At 61.6% G+C, this 24,576-nt stretch overlaps 2 protein-coding genes across 2 annotated transcripts; both read left to right on the top strand.

Annotated features, from left to right (window-relative positions):
- The first annotated feature begins 285 nt into the window (after window positions 1–285).
- SPIRE2 (spire type actin nucleation factor 2) lies at window positions 286–7,171 on the top strand. Its single transcript, XM_054296119.1, has 15 exons — window positions 286–511; window positions 3,273–3,310; window positions 3,483–3,842; window positions 4,103–4,183; window positions 4,338–4,502; window positions 4,583–4,669; window positions 4,762–4,870; window positions 4,946–5,115; window positions 5,195–5,345; window positions 5,504–5,637; window positions 5,854–5,988; window positions 6,060–6,127; window positions 6,252–6,279; window positions 6,497–6,612; window positions 6,703–7,171. Exons 1-15 carry the CDS (start codon window positions 298–300, stop codon window positions 6,917–6,919), a joined length of 2,073 nt encoding a protein of 690 aa, XP_054152094.1. The 5' UTR covers window positions 286–297; the 3' UTR covers window positions 6,920–7,171.
- A 679-nt stretch (window positions 7,172–7,850) lies between these two features.
- Window positions 7,851–23,895, top strand: TCF25 (transcription factor 25). The gene is made up of 18 exons (XM_054296118.1): window positions 7,851–8,036; window positions 8,917–9,099; window positions 10,467–10,541; window positions 12,011–12,132; window positions 12,904–12,969; window positions 14,093–14,175; window positions 14,614–14,744; window positions 17,483–17,582; window positions 17,896–17,989; window positions 18,807–18,899; window positions 19,369–19,474; window positions 19,774–19,933; window positions 21,078–21,165; window positions 21,723–21,881; window positions 22,451–22,541; window positions 22,709–22,788; window positions 23,444–23,516; window positions 23,658–23,895. The coding sequence occupies exons 1-18, from the start codon at window positions 7,851–7,853 to the stop codon at window positions 23,817–23,819; spliced, it is 2,052 nt and encodes a 683-aa protein (XP_054152093.1). The 3' UTR covers window positions 23,820–23,895.
- Window positions 23,896–24,576: the final 681 nt, after the last annotated feature.

Genomic DNA, 24,576 nt, shown 5'->3' with positions numbered 1-24,576 from the left:
CGCCGTACCGCACCGTTACTGTACGGACCATCCCGAACCGCCCGGTGCCCCCGGCGCTGCCGCAGCCCCTCCCGGCGGGCGCCTGCGGCGGGCCCGGTGCCGGTGTCGGTGCCGGTGCGGGGGGCGTGGCCTCTCTCACCGCCCCGCCCCTCTCTCGGTGGCCCCGCCCCCGCCGCGCCCGCTGTGCGGATGGTGATCCATGGTGGGCGTGGCCGGGTGGGCGTGGCCCAGCGTGGCCCCGCCCCGTCTCCCCCGCCCGGCGCGCCCCGCCCGCGCTCGGCGGTGCGGGATGGGGCGATGGCGCGGGCGGGCGCGGGGCCGCCGCGGGAGCTGTCCCTGGAGGAGGTGCTGAAGTGCTACGAGCAGCCGCTGAACGAGGAGCAGGCCTGGGCGCTCTGCTTCCAGGGCTGCCGCGCCGCCGCCGCCGCCCCCGTGGCCCCCGCGCCGCTCCGCACCGCCGACATCCGCCTCCGCGCCGACGGCTCCCTCCGCCTGCCCGCCCCGCCGCACGGTGAGGGCCGCCGCCGGGGGGGGCGGGAGCGGGCGGCGCCCGCGCGGGGGGGGACGGGACGGCACCGCCGAGCGGGGCTTACCGGGGTTTACCGGGGCTTACGGGCGCCGGGACTTGCTGGGGCTTACCGGGGGCACCGGGGCTTACGGGCAGCGGGAGCGGGGCACCGGGATTTGGCGGCACTGGGAATTATCGGCACCGCGGGAGCGGGGCGCCGGGGTTTACCAAGGTTTAGCGGGGCTTACCGGCATCGACACCCGGGACACCGGGACCTACTGGCACTGGGGTTTATCGGAGCTTACCGACACTGGGAGCGGGGCACCGGAGCTTACCGGCACCGAAAGCGAGGCACCGGGAGCGGGGCACCGGAGATTACCGGCACTGGGATCCGGCACCGGGGCTTTCCTGCTCCGGAGCTTAGCAGCACAAGGAACGGGGAACGGGGATTTACCGGCACGGGGGCACCAGGGCTTACCGGCACCAGGGCTAAGCAGCACCGGGGTCCGGGATATCGGCACTTACCGGCCCCGGGGCTCGCTGCTGCAAGGAGCGAGGCGCTGGGATTTACCCGCACCGGGGCTTGCTGGCACCGGGAGCAGCCTACGGTGCTTACCGGCACCGGGATTTCTCGGCACCGGGACTCGGGGCACCGGGACTTACCAGCACAAAGAGCGGGGACCGGGGACTTACCGGCACCGGGATTTACCGGCACCGGCAGGGGGTGCTGCACCGGCGCCGGGGACGCGGAGGGACCGGGGGTACCGGCAGCGGGGGGGCACCCGCAGAGGCCCCGACGGGGAAGAGCCGGTACCGGAGCGGCGGGTGGGCAGGAGTGGCACCGGAGAGGGGGCAGGCATCGAGGCACCGGCAGCAGGGAGCAGCGCAGGGGGGCACCGGAGAGGCTGTGAATACCGGGAAAAGGGAAAAGGGCCGGTGCCGGGATAGGGGTGAGCCCCGAGCCCCGGTCCCGGCAAGGGGACTGACAGCAGCACTGCCGGTACCGGTGCAGGAGTGCCCCGGGGAGGGGGTGGGCACTGCTATCAGACTGGTGTGGCACTGCCCCGGCACTGGCACCAACAAGGGCACTGGCACCGGGTGACCCAGGGAGGCTGGAGCCAGGTGTGGGTGTTGGCGTGGCCCTGGCACCCACCGTGGGGCTGCAGGACACACGGCAAGGACAGATGGACGGACACATGGACACCCACACGGCACATCCACGGGCACCGCAGGGACCTTGTCCCCATCCCGGGCCCCGGGAGTGGCACAGGGACAGCCCCATGCCGCCCTTTGCCCTCCCGCAGGTGGCTGCGCTGCCAGGTGTGGCTGTGGCGGTTCCGGGTGGCACCGGGCCGGCTGCCAGCAGTGACAGCGGGTGGCCACGGGAGCACCGGGAGCGCGGCCAGCGCCTGCACCCCACGGCGGGGCCAGCGGGGATGATCCCGGTGCCGTGGGGCCACACCGGGCAGGGACGCTGCGGGGGCACCGTGTGCCCTCGGTGCCGGGGGCTGGGCAGACACCCGGGTGCATCAGGTGGCGCCGTGCCCAGGACAGGGACACGCACGGGCAGGGCACGTGCCCGTGGCACGGCGTGGCCACACCGGCTGCACTGGTCCTGCATGGGGATGGCCCACGCCCTGCCCTGAGCCACCGCAGGGCTGGAGACGGTGTCACCTGCCAGTGCCACCTGCCAGTGCCACCTGCCAGTGCCGCTGTGCCACTTTGTGCTCCTGTGCCAACCTGAGCCACCTCCCCAGGGATGAAGCAGTGAAGCTTTCACAGTGAAGCCTGAGGCTGGGAGGGCTCCGGGTGCCCCTGGGTGCCCCTGCAGGCATGGCACCAGCCTGGCACGTGGCTTTGCGGCTCTGCCAGGGCACAGGGCTGGATCCGGGCTGGGTGAGCCGGCAGCACCCCCTGGAACTGCTCCAGCCCCCCATCCTATGGGAATCCCCCCTCAGCTGTGCCCCAGTGACGGGCAGGAGCTGCTGGGACTCACTGGGTGGCATGCCAGGGCCTGGTACTGCAGTGGGAGCCGGGCACAGTCCAGGACATGGTGTTTGGATGGGTTTGTTTGTGGTACCATTGCAAGGCACCACTCGTGCTGCCTTTCCTGTCCATTCCTGGCTTGCACCCGGCTGGCACACGACTGGCACATCCTGGTGGCTGCCGCATTGATCAGCTCGATGCAGAGCCAATGATGAGGGAGGCAGAGCCGGGAGCCCTGGGGACGCTGCAGAGGCCACTTGTGCTCCTTTCCCTGCGGCTGCCAGGAGGGCTCAAGCTGCCCACATCGTGTCCTGGGCTCCCTGCATGTGCCATGCTCCAGCTGCGCCTGCCAGTCCCCACGCTGCCATGCCTGTGCTGCTGGTGCCCACACTCCTGCTGCCCACACTGCCAGTGCCCACATCCCACAGGGTGCAGGGGGTATCTCCTCACGCACACAGAGCTCTCAGCTCCCTCCAGTCCTCGCTGTGAGGGGTACATGGGAGCTTGTGCCCCCTCAATGTGCCCTTTGGGAGGCTGTGCCAGCACTGACTGATAGCAGGGCTCAGTGTGCAGTGCCCACTGTCCCTTGGAGCCATGCCCTGGGACCAGGAGGGCACAGGATGAGCCGGGGAAGGAGGGAGGAGCAGGGGGGTGTGAGCAGCTCAGGGTGTGAGCAGCTCAGGATGGGGTGGGTGGGTACCACATCCCGGGGTGGTGCGGGGTGGGATGCTCAGCACGGGGCCGTGGGTACCAGCTGTGACTCTGCCCTCCTCCCCAGACCTGCCCGCGCTGCTGACGCCCTCTGCCGAAGCCCAGGTACGTGGGGGCCGGTGATCCGCCCCGTGTGCCATCCCGGCCCGGGGTGAGCTGGGCACGGCCCGGTCCCCCCGCCCGGGGCTCGCAGCTCCGGGGCGGGACCCGGCACCGAGGAGGGGCCGGGACAGCTGTGCCAGCGCGCCCGCTGTCCCCGCCGGTGCTGTCCCCGCAGATGGTGCAGTCGCTGGGCTTTGCCGTGTACCGGGCGCTGGACTGGGGGCTGGACGAGAACGAGGAGCGGGAGCTGAGCCCGCGCCTGGAGCAGCTCATCGACCTGATGACCAACAGCGACTCCGAGGACAGCGGCTGCGCCACGGCCGACGAGGGCTATGGGGGGCAGGAGGAGGAGGAGGAGGGCGCCGAGGGGCAGCCGCGCTCCGTGCGCACCTTCGGGCAGGCCATGCGCTGCTGCGCCGCCCGCCTGGCCGACCCCGCGGGCGCCCCGGCGCATTACCAGGCCGTGTGCCGAGCCCTCTTCGCCGAGACCGTGGAGCTCATGGCCTTCCTCGCCAAGATCCGCGACGCCAAGGAGGTGAGCCTGGTGCCCGCTGGCACCGCGGCCCTGCCCAGGAAACCGCCTGCAGTGCGAGGGGCTGGCGAGGCTGCAGTGCCCCCTCTGCCCATCCGGCCAGGGCTGCCGGTGCCGGTGTTCGGCCGTGCAGCCTCTCCCGGCCTGCCGTGCTGGCTGCAATCGGGAATCGGGGTGCACCTCAGTGCTGCAGCCCATGGCACAGCCCTGGCTGGACCTTCAGCGCCACCAGCACAAGGTGACAGCGTCTTGTGCCTCAACAGCTGCTGCAGAAGCTGAAGGAGGATGAGGAGGAGGAGGAGCGGCCGGCGGCAGAGCTGGGCAACCTGCGCAACACAGACTGGGTATGGCAGCATGACTGGGCATGGGGGGTGCTGGGCATGGGGGGTGCTGACCCCCTGTCCGTGTGTCCTGGGGGGTGCTCACCCCCTGTCCGTGTGTCCCGGGGGGTGCTGACCCCGTGTCCGTGTGTCCTGACCCTGTGTCCGTGTGTCCCAGGCCCGGCTGTGGGTGCAGCTGATGCGGGAGCTGCGGCACGGTGTGAAGCTGAAGAAGGTGCAGGAGAAGCAGTTCAACCCTCTGCCCACCGAGTACCAGCTCACGCCCTTCGAGATGCTCATGCAGGACATCCGTGCCCGCAACTACAAACTCCGCAAGGTCATGGTGAGCGTGGCCACCGTGCCAGCCCCTCACCCTCCATCCTGCCCCTCTCCAGCCCGGCACTGACCCCCTGCCCTCCCCAGGTGGACGGAGACATCCCCCCCCGCGTGAAGAAAGATGCCCACGAGCTCATCCTGGACTTCATCCGCTCCCGCCCCCCCCTGAAGCAGGCGAGTGCCAGCGCCGGGCCACCTCCCTGGCATGCCAGTGTTGGTGGGTCCCATGGGTGCCATCCCTGAGGTCCCATCTGTGCGCCCCACAGGCCTCAGAGCGGCGGCTGCGGCCGCTGCCCCAGAAGCAGAGGACGCTCCATGAGAAGATCCTGGAGGAGATCAGGCAGGAGCGGAAGCTGCGGCCCGTGGAGCAGAAAGGTACCGGTGTCCCCTGCCCGCTGTGCTGTGCCACCTGTGTGCCATCCCCACGGCTCTGAGCCCATCTCTCCGCAGGGTACAGCTCCCTGCCCTGCATCCCCCACGCCTGCGCCGGCCGCCTGAGCTCCAGCTCCTGCCTCGAGCTGTCCCTGTGCCCGGCCAGCGCCGTCCCCGCGCGCCCGCGCCCGCGCGTCCTGCTCAAGGCGCCCACCCTGGCCGAGATGGAGGAGATGAACCTCTCAGAGGCAAGGGAGAGCTGCAGAGGTGGGCACACACGGGGGGTGCCGGGGTGCCCTGGGTGACACGGTGCCCACGGTCCTGCAGGACGAGGACTCTCCAGCCACGGAGGTGCCGCTGAAGCGGGATCGCTCCTTCTCGGAGCAGGACCTGGCACAGCTGCAGAGCCAGCTGGGGGGGGACCAGGCTGTGCCCCGGGACCCAGAGCCGCTGCAGCCCGAGCCCCGGCCCCGCTCAGGTACTGCCGGGGGTCCCCGTGTCCCTGTCTCCAGGGGGCTGTGCCATGCCTGGCAGCGGTGGTGGCACCGGGAATCTCCAGGGGTCGGTGCCATGCCTGGCAGCGGTGGTGGCACCGGGCAACACATCCTTGCCATGGCCTCGCTGTCCCTCCTGCAGGCTCCGTCCCTGCCAGCTGCCACTCGCTGCCAGACGGCCCAGCCCGGCCCCGGGCTGCCCTTGGAGCTGTGGAGGAGAGGCCAGAGGATGGATCCAGCGCTGCCCCTGCCAGCAGCTCCAAGCACCTTTGGCTGGTGGGTTCTGGGGACACCAGCAGGCAGCACTGGGGCTGGGGACACCAGGCAGGCATGACCGTGGGCACAGGGCAGCCTGGCACGAGGACACATGGTGGCTGGGGGGTCCTTGTGCCAGAGATACTCTGCCTGTGCCAGGGATGCTCTGCCCAGGGACGGGAGTGCTCTGGACCGTGCCCTGTGCCACAGTGCAGTGTGACATCCCCCATCCCACAGGAGTTCAGCCACCCTGTGGAGAGCCTGGCCCTGACTGTGGAGGAGATGATCAACGTGCGCAGGGTGCTGGTCAAGGCTGAGATGGAGAAGTTCCTGCAGAGCAAGGAGCTGTACAGCAGCCTGCGGAAGGGGAAGGTGGGAATGGGGACGGGGGCTGGAGAGACTGGGGGCCCACCCACCCCCAGCTCACCCTGCCCTGCCCACAGGTCTGCTGCTGCTGCAGGGCCAAGTTTCCTCTCTTCTCCTGGCCCACATCGTGTTTCTTCTGCAAGCGGTGAGCGCTGAACTGTGCCATGCTGTGCCAAACTGTGCCATGCTGTGCCGTGTCACGGGGCTGGGAGGGCAGCAGCAGGGTCCCCACAATGCGCCCTCTCACCCACCTCTCTCTGTGTCCCCAGGTCTGTCTGTAGCTCCTGCAGTCTAAAGGTAAGGGACGGGCTCTGGGCAGTGCCACTGTGTCCCTCTCCTGCCTCATTCTCTGCCCGTTCCTGCCCCATCCCACTCCACTCCTGTCCCGCCTTGTCACTGTACCTATCTCTGAGCCATCCCTGTGTGCCCTATTCCTATCCCAACCCTGTACTGTCCCATCCCTGTCCCTGTCCCTGTCGCTGTCCCGCCCCGCCCTGACTCCCGCGTCCCGCAGATGAAGATGCCTTCCAAGAAGCTGGCTCACATCCCCGTCTACGCGCTGGGCTTCGAGAGCCTGCCGGGCTCGCTGCTGCCCAAGGCGCCGCCGCTGCGCCGGAGGGAGCCCTTCCAGTGAGTCCCCGAGCCTTCCTCCCCATCCCTCCTCTTTCTCCTCCTCGTCCTGCTCCTCCTGCGGGGGCTGACGGGCGCCCTGTGCCGCAGCTCGCTCTCGGGGCCGTGCTGGCGCCGGGTGGAGGAGGAATTCCCGCACATCTACGCCCAGGGCTCGGTCCTGCGCGACGTCTGCTCGGACTGCGCCGGCTTCGTGACGGACGTGGTGAGCTCCAGCCGCCGCAGCGTGGCCGTGCTCCACGCCAGCGCCGCGAACCGGCGCCACGCCAAGGCGCGCTCCCTCTACAGCGACGCGTGGCTCCCGTGAAGGGAGCGAGGGCCGGGAGCCCCGGTGACGGTGGCCGCGGGGGTGCCGGTCACCCCGGCCGGCAGAGCCCCCCGATGTACATATATACATAGGATGGATACACACAGCTTCTATATTTATATACGTTATGGACCAAGGGGCCTAAGGAGCCGCTCCCGCTGTCCCTGCCATGCCCTCGTGTCCCCGCCGCCAGCCCCGAGGGGACGGATCCTGCCGTGGGACACCCGCAGCCCCCGGGAGGACGGATCCTGCCGTGGGACACCCGCAGCCCCCGGGAGGACGGATCCTGCCGTGGGACACCCGCAGCCCCCGGGAGGACGGATCCTGCCGTGGGACACCCGCAGCCCCCGGGAGGATGGATCCTGCCGTGGGACACCCGCAGCCCCCGCGTTCCTCCCCCGCTTCTGTGCCAAGCCCTGGCTGTGCCGGGGTGCCCGGTGCCCTGGGCTGGCATGGCTGTTCTGTACGTCCCCTCCATAATAAACCCGCTGGGCTGCCCTGGGGCCGCGTGGCTGCTCCTGAGTGCGCGGGGGAGCGGGGTAAGGATGCTGCGGGCCGTGGGGGGATCGGGGCGCTCCGTTTCAGCGTGCGCATCTCCCACCGCCATCCCTCCTCCCCTCGAGCTGTGCCCACCCGTGACCCCGCACGGCACCGTGGGAACACCGCGCTCCCCACTCCCGAGCACTCCTAGCCGCGGGCCCAGCCCAGCCTGTGCGCCGGTACCCACCCGTGCCCCGGTTCCTGTGTTCCGGTTCCCGGTTCCCCGCCCCGGGACACATTTCACGCCCGGAGCGCCACGGACATCGCGGCGCACAGGGGGCGTGGCCTGCTTAGCATCAGCCAATGGCTGCGCCCGGTGTGAGTGGGCGGGCCCGGCGCGGGGCGGGCGCGCAGGCGCGGTGCGGGCGCAGGCGCGCAGCGGGCGGGGGCGATGTCGCGCCGGGCCCTGAGGCGGCTGCGGGGGGAGCAGCGGGGCCAGGAGGGGCCGGGGCTGGGCGAGCTCGGCCTCGACACCGACCCCGGCCCGGAGCGCGCCCGGGAAGGGGGACCGCCGCCAGCCCCCGGGAACCGGCCCCGCGGGCCGCCCCGCGCCGCCGTCAGCAACCGCTTCGAGCTGGTGAGGGAGGGCAAAGCCCGGGAGCCCGGGGTGCAGCGGGTGGGGACAGCTGCGGAGACAGGGACCGGGATGGCGGGGACCGGGATGGCGGGGACTCGGGGGACAGTGACTGGGGGTGACAGCTGGGTGCGCAGTCGGGGACATTGCTGGGGACACTTACCTGGGGACAGCTGAGGTGACAGTCACTGGGGGTGGCTGGAGTGACACTAACCTGGGGGCAGAGGCTGATGGGCTTTGGGGGTCACTGGGGGGAACAGGGGGGCAGTGGCTGAGGGGGGCTCACAGTGGAGGTGGCAGGGGTGGCAGTGTGTGTGGCAGGGGTGACAGTGGTTTGGGGTCAGTGGTTGGGGTGGCAGCGATGGGTCTGGGTGGTGGGTGGAAAGGGTGGGGGGCAGCAACTGGGGCTGAACTGGGAGGAGATGGGAGAGAGGCCTGGGAGGGCTGGGTTTGGATGCTGTCAGAGCTGCACTGGTGAAAATGTTTTTAGGAACATCCCTGCCACCTTCCCAGCACTGCAGGCTCCCAGTGCTGGATGTCAGATGGGCCCTGCTGGGTCCTTGGGGTGACAGAGCCCCATCCTGCTCTCCAGACACCTCCTCCAGCCCCAGCCATTCCCTGTCCCTCCCCGAGGCCTGGCTGTGTGAGCATGGGCCAGGCTGGGTGTGGAAGCTCTCCCAGGGCAGAGCAGAGTCCGTTGTGTGAGGGGACAGACACACCATGGGGGTCCTGTGCCCCTCTCCACGTGCGTGGCACTGTCCGGGCAGCCCCTGGGTGACACGCTGGACATGAGGGGTGTCCAGACCTCCATCTGTGTGCAGGAGGAGGGCTGGAACAGATCCCTGGGGAGCTCTGTCCCTGCAGCTCGTCCCTGTGTTTGCAGATCCCAGCTGAGGAGTCGGAGGATGAGGCGGCGGCCGGAGAGGAGCGGCTGAGCGAGCAGGAGCCGGCAGGAGGGAGCCCCCAGGGCAGCAGGGACAGGAGCCAGGACGGGGCTGTGACACCTTCAGAGACACACGGGGATGGACAGAGAGAGGGCCAGGAGGCTGAGCAGCCAGACAGAACGGTAACTGCTGCCAGGGACAGGCACTGCAACCTGGGAACTGACATCTGGGGAGGGTGGGCACGCTGGTGCTGGGGCTGGGTTTGTGTGGGGACCCAGAGGGGTTCTCCCGCTGCAGAGAGAGAGGAGGCACCCCAGGAAGGTTGTGCTGTGTCCACCTTGTGCTGTGTCCACGTGAGCACTGAGGGCAGCCAGGGAGGAGTGGTCTCAGGAGGTATTTGTTTTGGAGCAGGGGATGTGGGGAATTCAGGCAGTGTCAGCTGGATACTGAACCTCTTCTTGCCCGTAGTGATTTGTTGTCATTGGATGTCAGGATTCCTCCCGTGGTCTGTACCAGCCCAGAAGTGTCTCCTTGCAGGATTCTGTAAGGAAAGAGGCATTTAATTAACAATTTCCCATGGCAAGGCCTGCCCAGATCTCACCAGAGAAGAGGGTTGGGGGAGCAAAGGGGCTTGGCCCCTGGTCTCACTTGTTTGCTGTGCATTTGGGGGTTGTGTCCCTGGTTTGGGTGGCAGGGGAGCAAAGTCCACTCTCTGTGTGCAGTCCAGCTGTGCCTCTGCCAGCCCAGGGGCTGTGGGTGCTCTGGGCACTGTGTCCCTGTGTGAGCAGTGGCTCCAGGGGTCCTGACCTGGTGAGTTGGCTGTGCCAGCACTGCAGGACACACCTGTGGCTGCTCCCAGAGCTCCAGGTAGGACATGGCAGCCCTGGGCAGGCAGCTGCTGCTCCTGGGTAGAGCCAGGACAGGGCTGGGAGCAGCCTGGTCTAGTGGAAGGTATCCCTGCTTCCTCAGGGGGTAGGAACTGGGTAAACTTTGAGGTCACTTCCACCCCAAACCATTCCATGATGCTGTGGTCCCTTGCTGAGTTACCTGCCAGACCCTGGAAATGTGCTTGCCAGCTGTGCCAGGCAGGTTAGGGAGTGCCCCCAGCACCCTGAGCTGGAGCAGCCGCATCTGTGGGGAGAGGAACTCTGGCACTGGGACCTTTGTGAGGTGTTGGTTTCTGTGGAAGTGGGACTGAAATTGGGAACTGTCCTGCACCCTGGAAAAGCAGAAATGCAGCTTATCCTGGGCACTGAGAGAGGCTGAAGCATTTCCTCCACACCTGGCACAGCTAAACTTGTTTCTCTCCTGATTTCATAGCCTCAGATATTGATGTGAAAGTCAGCTGAGGTTTGACCCTTTGTGAATCTTTGGTGCTTTCCTCCATTTTCTCCATGTGTCTTTATTTCCACCCGCTAACAAACACTAAAGGGTGAATTTTGGTTTCATTTAAGGACCCTCAGTGTGCTGATCCCTGTGGGAAATGCTCTTCTTCCCCTGAAGCTGGGACCCCTGGGAATGCTGACAGCTCTTCCCTTTGTCTTTGCAGCTGGCAGCGAGTAACAAGCCACGGAAGAAAAAAAAGAAAAAGAAAACCAAGAAAAATTCAACAGGAGAGACTGTGGTATGTCTGTGTGTGCGCTCTGAGTCAGGGGCCAGGCTGGTTCCTCCAGTGGGGCTGGCAAAGTGGGAATTCTGAGGGGACTGTAGGAGAGAGTCAAGGCAAAAAAAGCAGTTTCAAAATTTAAAGTTAAAGAGGCCTCTTTAGGATCGTGGAATCCTGGAATGCTTTAGATTGGAAGGGACCTTAGAGCTCATCTCATTCCATCCCCCTCCATGGGTAGGGAGACCAGTGTTGGGGACCCCAGAGCTGGAAATAGCAGATGGATTAAAGTCATTGATCTCCTTCATTCAGTAGGAGTGAGGGTCAGGTGGGAGCTGGTTTCCTGCTGAGGTTTGGGTCTGAACTGTGCACAGAATTACAGAATCCTTAAGGTTGGAAAAGAGCTCCCAGATGGTGGAGTCCAACCTCCCTGTTCACTCCAGGGAGAGTCTTTGGTCAGCATCCTGAGCCACTGGACTCTGGAGTGAAGGGCTAAGCCATGACAGCAGGGATGCTGATCCCTCCTCCCTGGGAATGCCACTCAGGGTGAGTTTCTGAGGTGGAGAACCCTCTTGGAGAGCTGTTTCCTTTCCCAATCCAGCAATACTGAGCAGCAGGGGACATGTGCCAGCTGGAGGCTGGGGGGACACCCAGACCAGTGAGGGATAATAAATACAGCCTCTGTTCAGCGCTTCCATGCAGAGCACATTATCCCTTTCCTGTGTACACTCCACACACAGGGGCTAAATTTAGCTTGAAAAGGCAGCCTGGCAGTGCTGCTTGCGTGTCCTGAATGGAATTCTGTGTTCCACCCATGGACATCATGAGGAGGATGTGCAACAGGCACGTAAGAAATGTGTCACTTGTTGTTTGTTGGGGGAAAATGGAGGGAAATCAGGGTTCAAGTGTTGTATAACTGTTGGATGTGAGCACCTGGATGGATTCCTGGGGTGGTTGAAAAATGGGGAATGGGAGACTTGGAATAAAGTCATCTGGGTGTTTGAGACCTTGTCATGGGGCTCATAGCAGTAACTTGGTGTTTCTGTGGACAGTAGAGGGTGAAGGCTGGTTATTTAAATGTTTAAATGTCTTTGGACAAGGGCCTGGAGTGCCCGGACAAGGGGAAATGTCTTCCCACTATCAGAGGGCAGGGTTAGATGGGATGCTGGGAGGAAATTCTTCCCTGTGAGGAGAATGGTGATGCCCTGGCACAGGTGCCCAGAGCAGCTGTGGCTGCCCCTGGATCCCTGGCAGTGCCCAAGGCCAGGCTGGACAGGGCTGGGAGCAGCCTGGGACAGTTGAAGGTGTCCCTGCCATGGAACAAGAATGAGATGAGCTTTAGGGTCCCTTCCAACCTAAACCTCTCTGGGATTCTCTGAGGAGCCCCAGCCCCTGACCCAGGGAGGCAGCTGGGTGTGATCTGTGCTGGGTGACCTGCAGGCTGCTGTGACTCAGCCTGTGACAGAGGCCTTGGCTTTGCCTTTCTGAAGGAGGACAACGACCTGGAGGACATCGAGAGCCTTCTGGAGAGGATCGAGGACCCCCGGCTGGCCCCGCAGAGCCCGGGCGGGGTCAGCACCGACAGCCGGCCCCTGCTCTACGTGGAGCACAGGTACTGCTGCCTCCCTCCTGCTCTGAGGGACAGCTGTGGGGCACAGGGACTGCTCTGAGGGACAGCTGTGGGGCACAGGGACTGCTCTATGGGACAGCTGTGGGGCACAGGTACTGCTGCCTCCCTCCTGCTCTGAGGGACAGCTGTGGGGCACAGGGACTGCTGCCTCCCTCCCTCCCAGCCCTGCCTGGTCTGAGGGACAGCTGCTCCCTGAGGAACAGAGCTGGGACCCTCCCAGTGTGACCAGGCCAGGAGCTCCACACCGTGATTGAAAGGGTTGGGATGGTTGTGCACGTCTCTGCTCCTCTGGGAGCTGTGTTTGGTTCTGATGGGGATTCCCTGATGCCAGGCCTGCTTGCAGTGGTGGCAGGACCAAGTTAGTCTCCAGAGGGACCTTCCAGCCTCAGAACCTCTGCAGAGGTGCCAGTAGCCCTGGTGTGTGGAGCTTGCCATGGGATTCATTTGTGCTCCCGAGCCCTGGCTGTTCCCAGGAACATCCCAGCCAAGGCTCCAGCTGCCCTGGAGAGGGCAGCAGCAGAACTCCCCAGCTCTGCAGCAGGGCAGGAAGGAAACCTGTCCTGGAGCAGGGCTTTCCCTTCCAGTGCTGGCAGTTTCAGTCTCCTTTCTCCACACTGTGTCTGATCAGTGGGGAGTGTGGGACAGTTTGGGGGCTTTCCAGAGACACTTTGGGATGCTGGGTGCTGATGGAGAGACTTGAGTGTGGCACTGTTAAACTGATGGAGCTTTTCTTTCTTCTTTCCACCTTCTCAGAAACTTGAATCCAGAGAATGAGTTGAAGAGATACTTTGGGGCTCGTGCTGTGCTCGGGGACCAGAGGTTAGTCCAGAATTTGGTGTTAACCCTTTCCAAATCTGAGGAGGTGTGTCTATCCTGCCCTTGGCAGGGCTCATGGAGTCCCCAGTGCCACACCTGGGCAGGTAATCCCAGGCTCAGGGTGTGTTACTCATTTAATAGTTGCTTATTGGGGCAGAGAAATATTTTCAGTGATATGTACAAGGTGGGGAAAGACTTCTCCAGGCTTTTACTGGCATTTGCTTTTTCTTTTGCTCCTTTCCCCTAATTTTTTTCCAAACCACCTTGAAAGTCCTTTCACTCAAGTTCACAGAGTGCAGGCACATAGATTTTGTGTGTTTCTCCACCATTCATTCCTTGGTGCAGTTCCAGAGCCTCTGGGCAGAAAGTGAACCCTGAACACTTTCAGCATCTCATGCCCCTTGTGTCCAGGGGACCAGGGAGCCTGTTGCTCTCTGGGTGTGATGTCTCTGCATTTATCCACTGCACTGTGCTCACTGTCATCCACAAAATCCCCACTTCCATGAGCTGCTTGGAAAACCAAGAATGGTCTGAGCTGAAGGAGGGAGAGACTCTGTGGAGGAGCATTTGGTGCTTGAGGAGGAAACTGCACTTCCTTGGGATTGTCCTGTGCAGGGCCAGGAGTTGGATTTAATAATCTGTGTGGGTCTTTCCACCTCAGGATGGTCTGTGATCCCTTTCTGAGGAGGTGTGCCTCCCTCGGAGTAGCCTTGATCCAGAATTGCTCCTCAGCCAATAAATTCTGCATTTTTGAGTACAGCTTAAACTAATCCAGTGGATATTTGAAGGCCCTGCTGGGAAGAGAAACGAGTCAGAGGGATGTGGGGCTCTCCTCATTGGACCTGGGGAGCTGCACAGAGGCAGCTGAGGGTTTGGCAGGGATAAGAACAGGGAGAGGAGCTCTGGAAGTGGAGCTGCTGCAGGCACTGGCTGGCCTGGATGGTGCACACCAGGCAGAGCCTGAGCACAGGTGTGTGCTGTGTCTTGGAGGCAAACGTTGAGCTCTGGGCACAGCTCTGTGTAACTCTCTGTGGGGACGAAATAGGACCTCATTTTTCCCTTTAACATGGTTTCACTCTCCTGCTGTGAGTGCAGAGAGGCTGTGAGCTGTGTGTTCCCTCCCCAGGCCCAGGCAGCGGCAGCGGCAGTACGTGCGCAGCATGTGGCTCACAGCTCCCAAGAACACCTGGCCACGCTACAGCAAGACAGGTGAGGCCTTGGGGCTGCCTGCTGCCCTCTTTGGGGCTGCCTGCTGCCCCCTTAGCCCCTGCCCATGTGACATGGGTGCTGCTCAAGGCGTGCAATCTAAGAGGGACCTGCTCCTCAGCTGGTGGAATACACCTCCTGCCTCAGCAGAGAGCTCTGTGGAATTGTACCTCAAGATTTGGGTTTGTTTCCCCTTCTTTTGGAGGTAGCAGGGCGTGGGTGCTCCCATCTTAGCAGCAGAATTGGTGGATAATGAGAAGTATCCCTGGGGAGAATGAGCAGCCTGGGCTTTTTGGGTGGGTTTGACTTGGACTCACGGGTGGGGGAAAGAGTGAAATTCTCTGGGAGTTTCCAAAACCACGTGTGTCTGTGGGCCCAGTGATGGTGTGGGAGAGCAGAGGAGGGTCTCTGGGGTAGCCAGGTGTCCCCTGCTCCCTGCAGGTATCAGCATGCAGCTGCTGGACACGCGGAGGGGGGTGCAGCACTTCACCTTCGAGCACCACCGTGAGTACCAGCAGGTGCAGTTCAAGTTCCTGGACGCTGTGGAGTCCATGGACCCCAACAACATCGTGGTACGTTGCCTTGGTCCTGCTCTTCCCTCCTGGGCTCCTGCAGCCCCTTTCCCTGGGAGGCTGGGCTGCTGCATTCCAGTGGGATCCTTTGGGTTGGAAAGGCTCTGAGCCAGCTGTTCCCCCAGCACTGCCAAGGCCACCCCATGTCCCCAGGTGCCACATCTACACAGCTTTTAAACCCCTCCAAGGATGGGGAATTCACCCCTGCTCTGGGCAGACTGGGGCCAGGGCTGGACAACACTTCTGGGGAGGGAATTGTTCCAAATGTTCAACCTGAATGTCCTCTGCCACAGCTTGAAGCTGTTCCCTCTTGTCCTGTCCCTGTTCCCTGGGAGCAGAGCCCACCCCACTGGCTGTCCCCTCCTGTCAGGAGTTGTGCGGAGCCAGAAGGTTCCCCTGAGCCTCCTTTTCTCCAGGCTGAGCCCCTTTCCCAGCTCCCTCTGCTGTTTCTTCTGCTCCAGACCCTTTTCCAGCTCCATTGCCCTTCCCTGGACATGCTCCATCCCCCTGATGTTTGTGTTGGGGTGAGGGGCCCAGAACTGACCCCAGGGCTGGAAGTGCCCCAGCAGTGCCAGCACAGGGGATGGGCAGTGCCCTGGTGCTGTGGCCACACCTGGCTGACACAGGCCATGTGCCCACCTGGGATCCTGTCCATCCCCTGTCTCTTGCACCCCATGTCCTTTCCCAGCCACTTCTCCCCCAGCCTGTTTCATTCACGGGGTTGGTGTGACCCACAAGCAGGACCCAGCATGCCACCATGTTGTCCTTCATCCCTCTGGCCTCATCCCCTTGATCCATCCTGTCCAGGTCCCTCTGCAGAGCCTTGGATTATTTATTTCCAGGCTTGTTTGGGCTGTTAGGACTTGTTTGGAGAGCAGATCCCCGTGTCCCTCTGTGTGGGGTGAGGCAGCACTGAGTGCTGAGCTGGGCTGTCACCTGGTTAAGCAGTGACCTCCCTGGTGCAGAGGAGGTCTGGTGGCTGAGCCTTGGTGGCTGTGCCAAGCACGTGCCAGGTCACCTTCTGAGAGAGGAGCCCACAGGAACTGTCCCTTTGGCTGCAAGGGGGGGAACAAAGCCCCCTTGTCTCAGCTCCTAGCTGGGAAAGGAGGAATATTGTATAAACCCTTGGTGAGCTGGCAATCCAAACTAACAGCTGTGCTATTTATAAACTCCTGCAAGGATGAAAAATGTGTCTTTTCTTGGTATTTCAGCAAAACAGCCTTTTGTGTGGGGAGTCCTTCATGCGTGTCCGAGCTCATTAAGCTGTATGGTAACATTTATAGTTTGGAGTGATAAGCAACAGCAAAATTGCTCTGCACCCAACTAAACCATAACTGAGGGATGTTTCTCTGAAAGGTCTGGCCACATGAGCTGGGATACATGCCCTGGAGATGTTCTTTAAAGAGCCCATTGTCTGCTAAATAAAGTTAACTTCCTTCTGCTTTCCCACCCTCGGCTCAGGGCCGTGGGGCTCTCTCCAGCTCAGCAGTTCTGCCTGGATTGAGGGATTTGGATTAAGTGAGCCAGAGTAATTCCTGTGCAGCAGTGAGTGTCCCAAGGACAGCTCAAGCTCAGTCCCTCACACAGGAGAGGCTTTCCATGGTGTTTTAATCTGGATGCTCTGACCCTCTTAGGGGGTCGGGCTATATTTGAGGACATTTGTACAGCTTGAAGTCTTCCTCTTTTCTGCCAAGGGTAAGATCTAACAGATGGGTTTGGCAGTTCCAGACAGTTTGTCCATGGTCACCACAGTCCTGGCATTGCTGGAGCCCAGCTCTGCCTTGCTGCTGTCGTTGCAGCACATAAAACATCACTTTTGGGGAGCCTCTTGTTCAGTGAGTGATTTTTCTACACTTGCTGGTAGGTTTTCTTGGCTTTTTCCCATCACAGAGCTCCATGTCCCCCCAAAAGTGGACTGGGAAGGAGCTTAAGAGTTTTGCCCCTTAAGGAAGAGGTTAAGCATCAGGCAAGTGGCTCCAGGCTGGGCTGGGCCAGCCTGGAACATCCAGTCTTTGTGCTGTTGGTGGTCCCACTGGTCCCCACCCTGCAGATGGAAACTTTTGGAGCTTTGGAACCTTTATTTTTTCAGTTTTAGGAGAAAAAAAAAATCCCCAAACTAAACTGTGAGAAGATTTGTAGCTTCAGTATTTTTTACTGAACTGAGGTTTTAGGTACTTGAGAAAAGCTTATTTATAATATAATTAGTGAATTGAGAGAGTTTTTAGATTAAACTTCTCTTCTGAAGCCTGGAAGTAGATATTTATTTATTATTATTATTATCCATTACTACTGCTGATTCCTGGATTTGTAATAGATGTGTCCAAATGTCCTCTCAATTTCCAGAGAATGCAAAACCTGATCAAATGCTCAGAACTGTTGAGGGATAGATGAAAAGCCCCAAACCTGTAACAGTGCCTGCATCTCGTTGTCTCCTTTCCAAGGAAGTGGAGGAGCTGGGAGACATCTGGAGGAGGACAGAGAAGATGAGCAAAGGCCTGGCATGGGCTCTGCTGGAGAAGCTGGGAGGGAGCTGCCCAGGGGAGGCTGCCTTTGAGGGCTCCCATCCTGCACGTGGCGGGGACAGAGCTCCCTGTGCCCTTCCAGCTCGGGTGGATGTGGCAGGGTGGGGTTAGGGAGCTCTTGGCACTGTGTGTCACACAGCTGGCTGCTGGCAGGTCCCTGGGTCAGTGACCAAATCCCTGCTAGTGACACAGAGTGTTTGCCGTGCTCTTGTGCAGCTGCTGCTCCAGATGAACCCCTACCACGTGGACTCCCTGCTGCAGCTCAGCGACGTGTGCCGCATGCAGGAGGACCAGGAGATGGCCCGGGATCTCATAGGTAAGCGTCAGGTGAGGAGCAGAAGTGCTGCTGTCAGTCCTTCCCTGGCAGGGGCACAGAGGGCAGGAGCTTGGCTTTTCCTGGACCAACCTCAATCCCAGAATGGTTCCTTGTCCCACCCAGAGTGTGATCCCACGTGGAGGTGCTCACTGCCCTGGTACCTGTTGCCACCACGTTGTGTGAAGTGTCTTTGTGCCCGGCTGGGCTGGGAACGAGCTGGTTTCCTCTCTTTGGGGCTGAAGGGAGTGCTGAGCAGTGCTGAGCTGGGCTGGTGTCCCTGTCCTGTCCCTGACACTGCCCTTGCTGTCCCCAGAGCGGGCACTGTACAGCCTGGAGTGCGCCTTCCACCCCGTGTTCAGCCTCACCAGCGGCACCTGCAGGCTGGACTACCGGCGCCCAGAGAACAGGTGAGCGGGGCTGGCTGGGCACCAGGGGGCTCAGCTGGAGCCCCTTTGGCCACAGCCACCCTGATCCACACTGCTGCTCACCCAGGGACACCCCTGAGTGTCCCTGTCTGCTGGGGGCTCCTGGGATGGTGCTGGAGCACAGGCAGCTGGTGCATGGAAGCTTCTGGACGTGCACAAAGCGTCCCTTTTCCCAAGGGATTCCCTCCTGCAGTAGGAACTGTCCCTCCCTGTCATATCCTCCTCATGCCATTAGTACCCCTCGGCCCAAAATGGTCACAGAAATCCTTGCTGTGTGCTTCCAGCCATCACCCCCAGCACTCACACTCCTCCCAGCCTGGATCTTTATGTAACTCCAGCTCTGCAGCTGCTGGGAAAGGTGACTTTATTCTGGGAATTTTCCAGTCAGCTGACCCAAGCCATCTCTCCCAAACTGCTGTACCTGGAGGGTGCTCACATTTCTGCCCCTCTGGCTGACACACTTTGTGCCATCAGTGACCTGTGTTCAGGTGTTGGGCTTCCCCACTCTGTGTCCCTGTCCCCACACCCCTGGGACAAGACAGGATGTGGACTTGGGGGATTTGCTTGTCTTGGTCCCAGTCTCCAGAGCCCGTTGTGAGTTTTCTGTCCCCATTCTTGCACAAAAAAGATAACAAAAACAACAGATGGGAGCATGGGGGGGTCCGTGGCACTCCATGCCACACTACAATGTGATGCTTGGGGGTGTGGAGCTCTTGGTGACTGTGTCCCCTATTTTGAGTGGCACAAACTACTTCTTTCCACATCTGGCCTCTAAGTCCTGCTGCTGTTCCCCATGCAGGGCTTTCTTCCTGGCTCTCTTCAAGCACCTGATGTTCCTGGAGAAGAGGGGCTGTCCCCGCACAGCCCTGGAGTTCTGCAAGCTCATCCTGAGGTGGGTGCCTCCACTGAGGGTGGAGTGTCTGGGTTTGGGGGGGACAGTCGCCCCAGACAGGTTCTGCTGCTCCTGGGCTTGGTATGGGCTCATTCCCCCCCTTAGAGCTGCATGGATCTGTGCTGGGATGTGCTGGTGCCCGTGGAGAGGTGATGGGTGAGGAGGGGCCCTGGCTCTCCTGTGACTGCCAGACTGAGTTTGGAGGCTCAGCACAGCGAAGTGTGGCAGTGCCTTCAGCCCACTCAGTTTGTGGCCACTGATTGTCCTCCTGGGTGGTGGCAGGGGACTGTCCCCTCCATAGGGACACAGAGCACCACTCTGTCATCCTGCTGGCCATGCAGGATGTGTTCCTGTTCTCTCCACTTGCTGAGTCACTGGATGTCACTGGGAGAGGCTGTTTGGCTCAGAAATCAGGGCAGCTCTCTCAGCTGTTGTGACACTGAGCTTGTTCTCTCCCCCTGCTCCCAAGCCTTGATCCTGAGGATGACCCTCTCTGTGTGCTGCTGCTGATCGACTTCCTGTCCCTGCGGGCCCGGGAATACTCCTTCCTGACCCGCCTTTTCCAGGAGTGGGAGGTGAGTGGCCAGCAGGTGAGGGCCTGGCTGCCTGGGCTGCTCCCCACCAGGTGAGCCCTTTGCAGGGGATCTCACAGCCCAGCAGCATTGGAATGATCCATAAAGGCTGGGCTGCTGGTTCCTGTCATCCTTGTGTCCTGCAGATAGTTGTGAGAGCTCAGAATTGCTCACTCAGCTGTGGGGGCACAGAGCCAGCGGCTGGGAGCTCACTTAGCCCCAGCAGGCAGAGCCCCAGCCCCGCACAGCCAGCTCTGCTGTCAGCATCACTTCTCGGTCCCTCTGTGTCCCTGATCCTGCAGAGTCACCGGAATCTGTTCCAGCTGCCCAATTTTGCCTTCTCGGTGCCACTGGCCTATTTCCTCCTGAGCCAGCAGGAAGAGCGCCCGGAGCTGGAGCGGGGCCAGGCCCGGGAGCGAGCGGCCCGGCTCATCCAGCTCGCGCTCATCATGTTCCCAAGCGGTGAGTCTGTCCCCTCTGGTGAGGCCATCCTGGGCGAGGGCTTTGTCACTGTCCTCCTGGGACAGCCGCGTTCCCGGCAGGCAGGGCTGCATTCCCGGCAGGAATTTGCCAGGGGCCTTTGGGGAGGCAGCCCTGAATCAGAGCAGAAGCATCGGGCAGAACGGCAGTGCCTGTGCCCAGTGCGGTGGGGAGAGAGCAGCTCTGGGCTCCTCAGCCCAGCACAGACACCGAGGGGCTGGAGCCTGTCTGGGAAAGGGAACAGAGCTGCAGAAGGGGCTGGAGTATCAGGAGCTGCTGAGACTGCTGGAGGGCTCAGCCTGGAGAAAAGGAGGCTCAGGGGGTCCCTCTGGCCCTGCACAACTCCCTGACAGGAGAGGGCAGCCAGAGGGGTCAGGCTCTGCTCCCAGGGAACAGGGACAGAAAAAGAGGGAACAGCCTCAGTTTGGTATTTGGAACAATTCCTTCCGCAGAAGTGTTACCCAGCCCTGGCACAGCTGCCCAGGGCAGTGGTGGAGTCCCCAGTCCTGCAGGGACTATGGACATGGCACCTCAGGACGTGGATTTGGGGTGGTCTTGGCAGTGCTGTGGGAATAGTTGGGATCAGTGATCTTGGAGGTTTTTCCAGCCTCTCAGTTCTATGGTTCCATGATTCTGCCCACCCTCCCCAGAGCAGCTGACGCTCCTCCAGCAGAGTGGTCGGGGTGAGCAGGCTGGGGGAGGGTGAGAGCTGGAATGTTGGAGCAGGGAGATGTCTCACCTCCCCGGGGCTGCCCGGAGCAAGGACAAGCCAGTCTCCTTGGCTCTCCCTCCGAGGCACAGCTCTGTTTGGGATGTGCTCTCCCCATGGGTGCCCATCACTCTCCCTTTCATCCTGTGGGTGCTGCTGTCCATGAAAGGAGCACACAGCCCTCAGGCCCACGGGAGGGTGTGTGCAGCAGGAAGAACCAGCTCTCCAACAGAGATTCAGTTTGTGGGGGCTGGAAACATCTTTTAGGCTGTTTGTTGGGGTGACTGAAATAATGCCCTTGAGAGCACAGGGACCAGCAGTGTCCTCACCCCTCCTTGTGTCCTTGTTGGTGCCCCAGAGGGTGACCCCACCCCACACTGCCCCTTGCCAGACGAGTTCTCTGCCTTTGTGTTGCAGTTCTGATGCCGCTGTTGGATCACTGCAGCGTGCAGCCCGATGCCAGGGTCGCCTCCCACCCCTTCTTTGGGCTGAATGCCCAGATCAGGTAAGGCCTGGAGATGTTCTCAGCGAGGGGAAGGGATCGATTTTGCCGGCGGCGGGGATCTTGCATGCTCAGACAGCTAATGCAGAGCTTGTTTGGGTTCCCTGAGCAGGCTCATTTGGTAATGCCTCATTTGATAATCCTTTTGATAATGGATTTCCATAATGGCCTCTGGATGGGGCTGACAGACCCACCTCAGCTCAAGGTGGACGGGTCAGGAGTTCAGCCCAAGCCTGTTGGTGTGTGCAGGGAGGGAGGTGACACGCGTGTGTCCTCCCAGGGCAGGCTGTCTCCAACCAGTCTGCCTTCCCGGACACGTGGTCTTCCTCAGCGTGCGAAGGCTCTCCCTCAGGCCAGGGCAGCGTTCCCTCATTTCATGGCTCTGCTTAGCCTAAAAATAGATGGAGGCAGAAGTTCTGGTGGAGGTGGATGGCAGTGTCCAGGCGGGAGCCTGCCTCTGATGTTCCCACGCCAAAGGGCAGCGCAGAGCTGGGCCCTGGCCGTCCCGTGAGGAGCAGGAGGAGGAGGAGGGTGCCGTGAGTAACAGCCCTGTCCCACAGCCAGTCGCCCGCCCTGAACCAGCTGACGTCCCTGTACGTGGGCAGGACACACGCCCTGTGGAAGGACCCGGCTGTCATGGCCTGGCTGGAGCCCCACGTCCACGAGGTTCTGCGCATGGTGGACGCCCGGAACGCGCTGGTGCAGGAGGCCGAGCACAAGTGAGCACAGAGGGTGCCGGGTTCCTGTGCCAGGGACAGAGGGGGACAGAGGGTCTGGCTGGGCAGCAGCAGTTCCAGTGTCTGGGACAGGCTCAGAGCCCCACAGCTGCTGCTCTGATGCCAAGGTCACAGCATGGCACCAGGAAGGCAGTGGCTCTTCCGTGCTTTTCACAAATGGGAATGTAGAGCTGAACCTGTGCTGCATGTCCTGCACTGCCTTCCCCAGGCTTTGCTGTCACCTGTACCCTCCAAACATCCTGGAGAGGGTGGAGGGGTGGCCTGGAAGGGCAGGGATGGCCACACAGGGCAGGTGAGAGCTTAGGAACAGTGCTGAGAAACAGGAGAGGGCTGTCAGGTGTCCTAAACCAAGGTCAACCTGCTCATTCCTGAGCTCTCTGCTCTTTCTCCAGAGCTCAGCAGCTCCCACCCCCTTTGGCACCCTCTAAGCCAGCTCCATCCAATATGGCCTTGTCCCCCAGAGCCAGGGAAGCTGCTGACGCTGCGCCTGGAGCAGCAGAAATGGGAATGTGCCTGCTCAGGCTCACTGCTCTGTCCCCTCCCTGTCTCAGGAGGAAGATCCGGTACCAGAGCGCTCCCAGGAACATCTACCGGCACATCATCCTCTCGGAGATGAAGGAGGCCACGGCAGCCCTGCCCCTGGTGAGGGCCTGATGGGCCACAGGGGCTGTGGTGGCACCTGTGTCCCTGCTGGGCCCATCCTAACCCCTGTCACTCACGGCTTCTGTGGGTGCCCATGTTTGCTGCTGCTGGATGCAGCCTTCATTCCTTCATTTCTCCTTCATCCCTCCTTTCTCCTCTCCCTGCAGGAGGTGACCTCCCAGCCAGTGATGGGGTTTGACCCCCTCCCTCCTCTGGATTCCATTGTTTCCTACACCCGCCCAGAAAGGTACCAGCTCCTGCTCTGGCACATCCAGCCGTGTTCCCTGCATGCCCTCAGCCCCAGGCCAGGCTGGGCACTCGGGGCTGGCATCTCCTCCATGGCAGAGGAAGGGCTGTGGTGCTCCAGGCAGGCACAGCTACAGGCTGGACTGGTCCTGCTGCTTCCCATGGTGGTCACCAGTGGCCATTGCCAGCCATAGGGCAAAAGCCAGGGAAAACCCAGGTCGTGGCTGACTGGGAGGGTTTGGAGTAAATGGAAATTTAAATGCAGCCAGTCCTGGTGTTGGGGTGGGGCCATGTGTGTGTTCCACACCAATTCACTCAGAGCAGAGCTGGTAGGATCATGGACTCCTGGAATGGTTTGGGTTCAAAAGACCTTAAAGCTCATCTCATTCTACCCCCTGCTATGGGCAGGGACACTTTCCAGTAGACCAGGCTGCTCCAAGGCCCTTCCAACCTGGCCTTGGTTGTGCTCTTGGTGACTGGTTTGCTCAGAGTTGCTTCTCAGAGTTGCCTGGATTCAGAGTCCCATTGGAACTCCCCAGTTCCCTCCCTCAGGGCTGGTTCCAGCTGCACCATGGTTCTCCCAGCACCACCCACATCCCAGTGAGGACTCACAAACTGGGCTGTACCTTCACCATGGTGCCACTTGTGTCTTCCAGGACGAGCCATCCCTCCAACGAAAGCACTTTATCCCTCTTCTTCCGCTCGCTGTTGCCAAATTTTAATTTGCAGGTGAGTGCAGGCTGGGATTTGGGTGCAGCGTTCCCCCATGGTGCTCCTGCTCCAGGAGCCACTGCTGGCAGCAGCCTGCTGCCGCTTTGGCCCTGCGCCATCCCTGTCCCTGTCCCTGCCACCACCGCGCTGCTCTCGCAGGGGGACGTGCGGCACGACGGGGACGACGAGGCCGGGGCGGCGCAGGACCTCAACCAGGGGGTGAACCGGCTGATGGCGGCCATGAGGGACATGCTGGCCAACATCCAGTTCCAGGAGCCGCCCCGCGAGGACAATCCCGAGGGCGACGGCGACTGGGACTGAGCCGGGCTGTCCCTGCCTGCCCAGGGCCTCTCTGTCACCCCTTTGTGTCGCACTCCAATAAAGTCACACAAACGGACTGGCCGTGGCAATGGGCTCTTCTGGGGAGGGGGCTGCACCCATGGCGTGGCTTCCATCCGGGGGGGGGGGGCTGACAGCCGTGGGCCTTGTCCAGGGCTCCTCTCTCAACAGGGGACAAGGGCGGTCTGAGCATGTCCGAGCTAATCAACAGCAGCTGTCCCTTGTCCCCATGGCAGCTTAGTCCCCTTCTGGCCTCCTCTACACACAATTTCCATCCTATTCCCCTCCCTGTTCTCCTGCCTCTTGTCCTTAATTCCCAGAGGGCTTTTACTACCCTCTTCTGCTTCTTTGTGCTTCCCGTAGCCTGGAGCTTCCTTCCCTCCACAAAATACTCTGTACCCTCACTACACTGAACCTTCCAAAGGTCTGAGATTCCCGTGTGCCACTAGAATTGTGCAAGGAGCAGCTTTTTCAGCCTTTTATTTATGTTTGGAGAAGAAATCTTTCCCCCCTTCTTTGTTTGTCTCTCCTTTATTCCTTCACCTAGAGCACGGAGCGAGGCGAGCCACAGTCAAACCTTAAGTCATCCTTGTTCCCGTAAAGCTTTTTTCCCTTTTTTGCTGAGTAATGGTGAATACATGGAATAAATCCCTGTTCCTGCTGTATTACCTCCCTGGGGGATGTAGCTGGGCTGGGTGTGCAGACCCTGAGTCTCAAGCCAGCCCAGCCTGGCTCCATT

Source organism: Melozone crissalis, unplaced genomic scaffold, assembly GCF_028551555.1.
Source record: "Melozone crissalis strain CALT ecotype California unplaced genomic scaffold, PUWL_Pcris_2 ptg000007l_1, whole genome shotgun sequence".
Classification (NCBI taxonomy): domain Eukaryota; kingdom Metazoa; phylum Chordata; class Aves; order Passeriformes; family Passerellidae; genus Melozone; species Melozone crissalis.
The sequence above is the reverse complement of the archived record's forward strand: the minus strand, read 5'-3'. Positions and strand labels throughout refer to the sequence as shown.